This window comes from Suricata suricatta, chromosome 16, assembly GCF_006229205.1.
Source record: "Suricata suricatta isolate VVHF042 chromosome 16, meerkat_22Aug2017_6uvM2_HiC, whole genome shotgun sequence".
Lineage (NCBI taxonomy): Eukaryota > Metazoa > Chordata > Mammalia > Carnivora > Herpestidae > Suricata > Suricata suricatta.
The window spans coordinates 12,771,032-12,779,602 of record NC_043715.1 but is presented as its reverse complement, the minus strand read 5'-3'; the positions used below and the strand labels follow the sequence as shown (position 1 = coordinate 12,779,602).

Below are 8,571 nucleotides of genomic sequence, written 5' to 3'. Positions count from 1 at the left end.
CAGTGCTATTGCTGGGTCATAGGGGAGTTCTATGGATAGTTTTTTGAGGAGCCTCCACACTGTTTTCCAGAGCGGCTGCACCAGTTTACATTCCCACCAACAGTGTGGGAGGGTGCCTGTCTCTCCACACCCTCACCAGCATCTATAGTCTTGATTTGTTCATTTTAGCCACTCTGACTGGCATGAGGTGGTATCTCAGTGTGATTTTGACTTGTATTTCCCTGATGATGAGTGATGTTGAGCATCATTTCATGTGCCTGTAGGCCATCTGGATGTCCTCTTTGGAGAAGTGTCTGTTTATGTCTTCTGCCCATTTCTTCACTGGGTTATTTGTTTTTTGGGTGTGGAGTTTGGTGAGTTCCTTGTTTATTTTTGATATTAGCCCTTTATCTGATGTGTCATTTGCAACTATCTTTTCCCATTCTGTGGGCTGCCTATTAGTTTTCTTGATTGTTTCCTTTGCCGTGCAGAAGCTTTTTATCATGATGAGGTCCCAAGAGTTCAGTTTTGCTTTCATTTCCCTTGACTTTTGGGATGTGTCGAGTAGGAGATTGCTGCGGTTGAGGTCAAGGAGGTTGTTTCCTACTTTCTTCTCGAGGTTTTTGATGGTTTACTGTCTCACATTCAGGTACTTCAGCCATTTTGAGTTAATTTTTGTGTATGGTGTAAGAAAGTGGTCTAGATTCCTTTTTCTACATGTTACTGTCCAATTCTCCCAGCACCACCTGCTAAAAAGGCTGTCTTTTTTCCATCAAATACTCTTTCCTGCTTTGTCAAAAATTAATTGGCCATACATTTGTGGGCCCAGTTCTGGGTTCTCTATTCTATTCCATTGGTCTATGTGTCTGTTTTTGTGCCAATACCATACTGACTTGAGGATGACAGCTTTGTAGTAGAGGCTAAAGTCTGGGATTGTGATGCCTCCCATTTTGGTTTTCTTCTTCAAATAGAAATTCTAACTCTGTGTGTGTGTGTGTGTGTGTTTATGGGCTGATTCTAAAATTCATATAGAAATACCAAGAACCTAGAGTAGCCAGATAACTTAGGAAAAGAACAAAGGCTACTACTACCTGATTTCAGGACAGTTTTTAAGCTATAGTAATAAAGATCATCTGGGATAATCTCCCCATCTCAAAATTCTTAACTTAATCATATATTTGCCATATAAGGTAATATTCACTCTTTTACCATATAAGGTGATATTTACAGGAATTAGGACATGGACCATCTTTAGGGACCTTTATTGAGTCTGCCTCAGGTCCCATGTGGATGTCCAGCTGTTTTGGCTCTGTGCATTCCATTCCATCTTCCCTTACTGATATTCAGCACCTGCTCTGTCATAAATTAAATTCACATACATGTGTACAATTATTCTGAGTTCTGTGTTGTTTCCTTAATCATTTTGTGCCTTCTGCCCCAATACCACATTAACTTAACTATAATATAGTGGATATATTTTTTGTAATAGATGTTAATATATCAAAGACCAAATCACTGTAATTTATTTTTTGAAGGATGTCTTAGTTATTATTGGCCCCCTGATTTTCCATTTAAATTTTATAATCAACCTGTAAATTCCACCAAATTCTACCTGATGGCATTTTGCTAAGCAGAGCGTTGAAATTATATAGATCAGTTGGAAGAAAATCAACAATTTTATGATACTGACTCTTCCTTCTCAAGGACATAGCCTAGTTCTCTATTTATTTAGATCTTTGTTAATATCTTTCAATAAAGCTTTATGATTTGCCCCTTGAATATCTTAAGTATATATTGTTAGATTTATTTCTAGGTACTTTATATTTTTGTTATTATTGTAAATAATGTCTTAAAATTAATTTTTCTGGTTGTTGCTGTATGTAGAAGTACACTTGACTTTTATACATTGATTTTGTAACCATCAATATTACTATATCTTAATAATTTTAAAAATTATTCACAGAGTCTTTAGGATTTTCCAGGTGGATAGTCCTAAAATATGTGAATAATGGCAGTTTGTTCTCCTTATTTATACTTTCCCCCCTCTTTTTTCTTATTTTACTGCACAGGAATGGAATTCCAGTATAATATTGGATGTCTAAGATAGATGGCAAAGTTTTGGAAGCCCCTAGTTATATTCCTGGATCACATTTAATGCAATGTGATCCTATTGCATTCAGGGACTTCAGGGCTGTTAGAGTGGGTTCTGTAGTGCATTTCTTTGCTTCTCGTGTGAAATCAGGACACTGTAACCAGAGATAGGAAACTGCCCTATTTTAAAGAACCTTTTGGGGGCACCTGAGTGGCTCAGTCAGTTAAGTGTCCGACTTTGGCTCAGGTCATGATCTCACGGTTTGTGGGTCCGAGCTCTGCATTGGGCTCTGTGTTGACAGCTCAGAGCCTGCTTCAGATTCTCTGTCTCCCTTTCTCTCATTGCCCCTTCCCTGCTTGCTCACTCTCGCTCGCTCGCTCTCTCTCTCAAAAATAAATTAACATTAAAAAACATTTTAATATTTTGCTCTTCTAACAGAGAATCTATGCTTAGAGCTTACTAGTTCCTTCAGGTTTGTCCATCTTGCTGTCTTTTGCCAAGACCAGAAAAGTCCCTGCTTCATAAATCTTGCAGAAAAGTAGCATTCGTTAAGCAACCTTAAAATTCAGACTAACTCTTGCAAAAGCAAGGCTGGTTATCACTTGTACTCCTGTTCTGTCCTGGGTGAGGGAAATGGCTAGCTACACATAAAACAATCTCCACTGAAGTAATTAATTCCCGAAGAAACAGTGGCTCCTGCTTTATTACAACACATCTTCTTTTTTTTTAATTATTATTATTAAGGAAGGCAGTCAAGGTAACAGATGGGGAAAGCTTTAAGTCTGACAGTTATAAATAGTCTTGCTGTTTATTCCACAATATATTTGCAATTCTCCTTCTTTGCCATCCTGAAAGTTGGATCTCTGTCAAAATACTTTTCTCTTGACCAAGCAGTACAAATCACTACCAATACATTAGAACTCTAAAATAATGGAATGAGTTGATAAGGTTCTCTCAAAGTTTTACTTATATTCTTAAGTATTGTCAGCACAAACACTTGATCTTCAGAGCGACCTCTTTTCCAGAGATCAGATGGATTAGGGGGACCCTTTGAATGAATCACCTGTCCCAAGTACTGTTTATTGCTCTTGTTTCTTATGATAAAAGTAATACTTGCCTAATGACCACTGTGGTGCCAAGCACTAGAGGGGACACAGAGATATGTACTCCTGTCTTTAAAAGGACAGTCACGGAAAGAAAACATTAAAGATACAGAAGCTAAGTGGCAACAAAAGATTGGAATGTAAATTTACACAAGGCATTGTGATGATAATAATAATAAATTAGAAATATGACTTGATTATTCAAAACACATTTGCTATAATACTGAAGATTACATCTAACAGAGCATTGGAGGTTTTTTTAATGTTCAAAATGTTACACACAGAGCATATCTATTACTTTTGCTTAAAGAACTTGAAATGTAAAAGGTATACATTTAAGGACAACCTATCAAATTATCAAAGATTTTCACAAGTGGTGATATCCCCACTATCAGGGAGGGTATGGAAAGACAGACATTTAAATACTACTGTTGTTCGTGTGCAAATTCCTACAACCATTCTGGAGGGCAACGTGCCCAAAGCTATCAAAGTGTTAAATGTACATCTCGTGGTTCTGGCAATTCTCTTTCCAACAACGGTGGGCTAGGCAATTTGGAGTCTGTCTCTGTCTCTCTGCCTCTTTCTCATTCTCTTAAAACAACTAGAAGAACAAGGCAGAATATTTCAAAGTCGTTTTGTAGTCAAAGAGAACCACTAGATCAAGGGAGAATTACAGGGCCAAGATCCAAGGGAAGAAGAAACCCAAGACAATCAGACTTTGGGGGCCACTTTATCCATAGTGACACCACCTTTTTGGTACATACTGCATGCAAGCTGAAAAGTTAAGTTCAGTTAGGGAAGAAACATAGGAGTTCGTGGGATACCCAAGGAGAAAGGGCCCTGGTAACCCCCCAAACTTTACAATGGGAGCCAGTGTGGTGGGTGGGACCTGGAAATAGACCAGCCCTCCCAATGACAGAAGCTCAGCTTTGACTCCTTTTTCAATTATCGATTTGAATACAATAGTTCTTCACTGAGGTTCTAGGAAGTAATCTCTAATGTTCTAAAGTATCAGTTATATGAGGAATTAACTTCTCTTTTATAATTAGCATAGTACTAGCTATATGCCCTTCTTGGGAGAACTGAGAAGATAGTCACTCAAACAAATGACTTAGTATAGAGCTTAATTTAGTCACAGAATCTTAGTGGAGAGCAGGAAGATTGGGGAGTGCCAATACCCACTAGTCACCAGCCAGAAGTTAGAGGAAGTTACTGTCTTCCCAGGCCTTCACAGGACCACTCCGGGTTTTACATACACTGACCAGCACTCAGTCAAAAATAATAAACCATATAAGGAGACAACACAGTCTGATAGAACACCAAGATAAACAAGAAAAACTCCATAGAGAGCCAGAAAGCAGAATTATTTATAGATTTTTTTTAATGTTGAAAAAAAAATTTTAATGTTCTCAAAAGGTTGAGCAGAGGTCTGGAAACTGTAAAATATCTAATGGGAAGTCTGGAATTGAAAAGTTACAATGACAAATGAAGAACTCAGTAGAATTGAATAGTCTGTTACATACAGCTAGAGATAGATTTTATAAACTGAGAATTAAATAAATCTAAAGAAAATATCCAGACTGAAGCAGAGACAAAATACAGAAATTCTATTTGACATCAGAGTCAAATAGAATGTGGCAAAAATTTATCTATCTGGATAGAAAGAAGAGAGAAAATGGAGCATAGCCAGTATTTCAAGACACAATGACTGAAAAGTTTCCAAAAACTGATGCGTGGCACTCATCCACAGATATAACAGTTGCTATAAACTTCAGGAAGAATGCATGAAAATGACACCTGGGAACATCATAGTGTAAGTGGTAGAAACTAAAAACTAAAAGAATCTTTAAAAAATTTAAATGTTTATATTTATTTTTGAGAGAGAGTGAGAGCGAGAGAGAGAGCGCACAGACAAGGGAGGGGCAGAGAGGGAGACACAGAATCCAAAGCAGGCTCCAGGCTATGAGCTGTCAGCTCAGAGTCTGGTGCAGGGCTTGAACCCATGTACCATGAGGATGCTTAACCAACTGAGACACCCAGGTGTCCCCAAAAAGAAAATCTTAATGCAGTGAGAGGAAAAGATGTATTACCTCAAATGAGCAGTAAGACAGTAAGCTGACTTTTCTGTTTTGTTTGTTTGTTTCTTTCTTTTTTTTTAATAGTTTATTATCAGTTGGTTTCCATATAACACCCAGTGCTCTTCCCCACAAGTGCCCTCCTTCATCACCACCATCTCCCTTCCACCTCCTCCTCCCCCTTCAACCCTCTGTTTGTTTTCAGTATTCAATAGTCTCTCAGGTTTTGTGTCCCTCTCTCTCCCCAACTCTCTTTCCCCTTCCCCTCCCCATGGTCCTCCATTAGGTTTCTCCTGTTCTCCTGTTAGACCTATGAGTGCAAACATGGTATCTATCCTTCTCCACCTGACTTATTTTGCTTAGGATGACACCCTCGAAATTAACCACAGGAAAAAGTCTGGAAAACCTCCAAAACTGTGGAGGTTAAAAACCACCCTACTAAAGAATGATTGGGCTAGTCAGGCAATTAGAGAAGACATTAAAAAACATATGGAAACAAATGAAAACAAAAATAGAACAATCCAAAATCTCTGGGACGCAGCAAAGGCAGTCCTAAGAGGAAAATATATTGCAATCCAGGCCTATTTCAACAAACTAGAAAAAGTGCAAATTCAAAATCTAACAGAGCACCTACTGGAACTAGAAGGGGAGCAGCAAGAGCACCCCAGCAGAAGAAAAAAAATAATAAAGATCAGGGCAGAAATAAACAATATAGAACCCAAAAAACAGTCAAGCAGATCAATGAAACCAAGAGTTGGTTATTTGAAAAAAATAAACAAAATTGATAAACCTCTAGCCAGGCTCCTCCAACAGAAAAGAGAGAGCACCCAGATAGACAAAATCATGAATGAAAAAGGGTCTATTACAACCAATCCCTTAGAAATACAAGCAATCATCAGAGATTACTATGAAAAATTATATGCCAACAAACTGGACAACCTAGAAGAAATGGACAAATTCCTAAATGCACATGAACTACCAAAATTCAAATGGGAAAAGATAGAAAGCATGAATAGATGGATAACCAGTCAAGAAATCGAATCCGTTATCAAAAATCTCCCAACGAATAAGAGCCCAGGGCCAGATGACTTCCCAGGGGAATTCTACCAGACATTTAAAACAGAGTTAATACCTATTCTTCTCCAGCTTTTCCAAAAAACAGAAATAGAAGGAAAACTTCCGAACTCATTCTACGTAAGCTGACTTTTCAACAGGAGCTGTAGGAGACAGGAAACAATAGAATATCCTCAAAGTACCTAAAGAAAATATAGGAAAATTATTCATAAATGTGTTCAAGGATATTAATTACATTGTAATTTGTTGAATGAAAAGTTAGAAACCGTTTAAATATCCAACAAGAGGGACTGGTTAAAAATATTTACCTCATCTTCAAGTGATGGTATGTAAAAAATGTTGCAAATGTTGGAGTGCCTTGTTGGCTCGGTTGGTTAAGGGTCCAACTTCAGTTCAGGTCATGATCTCATGGTTTGTGAGTTCAAGCTCCATGTCTGGCTCTGTGCTGACATCTCAGAGCCTGGAACCAGCTTTGAATTCTGTGTCTGTCTGTCTATCTGTCTGTCTCTCTCTCTCTTCCTCTTACATACACACACACACACACACACACACACACAAATTAAAAATACATTTTAAAAATGTTGTAGATGTATTGTTAAGTGAAAAAAAGAGGGTTACAAAATAGTAATAGCGTATGCTCTCATTTCCATTAAACTTAATATAGCATTTACTATTTAAATATGACCATGTAGTACTTTAGTGTTTAAACATGATTGAGTATGGAAGAGTAGGCACCCAGACACTAATCATAGTTATCTTTGGGGAGTAGAATTATGTAAGAATTTTCACATTCTTTATAATATTTTTATAATGATCACTTATTGTCAAATAAAGATATATCCATTTTTAAAGGAAACAAAGCCAGTCAGCAGTTTAAAGGTTGTGTTCTCTGTTCACCCTGGGTCCGCTGTGGGTGTGCAGTCATGGATATTGTGTGGTCCCATTACTTCTACTGAAAGAAACTGTGGTAAGATTCCAGAACAGATCCCTTAATACCATGATCTTCCTGAATCTAGGGAAGATCATTGAGAATAATGTCCCTTGGAGCCCCATGGTGACTCTCATTTTATAAGAAACATCTATCATTGGTCACTCTTCCCTGATTTAGAGAAATTACATCTTTGTAAAAAATAAGAAACAAGAATACCACTAAGACTGGGTTAAAATTTTAATTTTTTCCACTAAAATATCAGCCTAAATTACAATATAAGCTGCTCCCTAAAGATAAGAAACTACCAGTGTTCCTGTTTCCTAAAGATAAGCACAATGTTCAGCATTGGTTACCCTGCAGCTCCCTGGGTCCAGCATAGGGAGTTGATGCAGAGCTCTGGACTGCTTACATTGGCACCCCGTCGTGTGAAGTTTGGGGTAACGAAGCATCCTTCAGGGTAACAAAGTCTGACCTGTGTTTACAGGGCGAGAGATCCGTCTGCCTCTCCGAATCAAAGGGGAAGGAATGGGACCAAAGATTCACTTCAATTTTGAACTGCTGGACATTGGAAAAGTTTTTGTTGGATCTGTACATTGTTATGAGGTAAGCACTAGAATTGTCATTGAGACTCAGATTCTACTTGGCTTTTTGGTTTATTTTATTTTGTGTGTGTGTTTATCGATAGAAAACGTGTGCAATCACATCCATTTGCCATTACTCATGCTCAGACTCCACCGTGACCTGGCTCTTCCTCCCCTTCCTAGCAAGCCTCCTTGAGGATTTCCCCTCTGACTTTCCTGAAGGCAACAAAGCCATAATTTAATTGGTTTTATCCTCATCATCTTGTGGGTTGCAAAGGCGAAAATCTTAATCTTGTCCCCATCTGATTAATGCGTGTTCTTCAACAACGTAAATCCTATAGACCAGAGGACAGACAAACTTTCAAATTTTCCAGAATGTCCTAATGAAGATAGGTATTTTCCCACTTCAGAGTTTTCTCTGAATGCCCTGGTCTTCAGTCTATGATTAAAAACCAGCCATTGTGCTTTCTGGAGCTTTATGTTTGAAATTCCCTGCTTTGTCCTTCCAGTTAAATAGAAAATGATCCTTTTACAAGAGGTACTCATGGGTTTTCAGGATCAAAGTCACTTCAGTGTCTCCTCACCCCTAACTTTGTATCTAGGGTAGTTTCTTTTTACACTGTATCAAATTGTAACCACTGAAACTATTTTACAGAGATTTCTAAACGTCACATGTTTGTATTTCTATAAAAGTAGTAATAAAAACCGTTATTTAGTGAGTGACAAATAGGTGTCA

The 8,571-nt window shown here is 37.9% G+C and overlaps 1 protein-coding gene across 1 annotated transcript in view; it reads left to right on the top strand.

Annotated features, from left to right (window-relative positions):
* The window catches only part of HYDIN (HYDIN axonemal central pair apparatus protein), a 417,349-nt gene that overhangs the window by 186,375 nt on the left and 222,403 nt on the right, over positions 1-8,571 (top strand). The window contains exon 12 of the mRNA XM_029925166.1: positions 7,739-7,857. Within this exon, the coding sequence (XP_029781026.1) occupies positions 7,739-7,857 (119 nt within the window). The remainder of the gene's footprint in view (positions 1-7,738; positions 7,858-8,571) is intronic.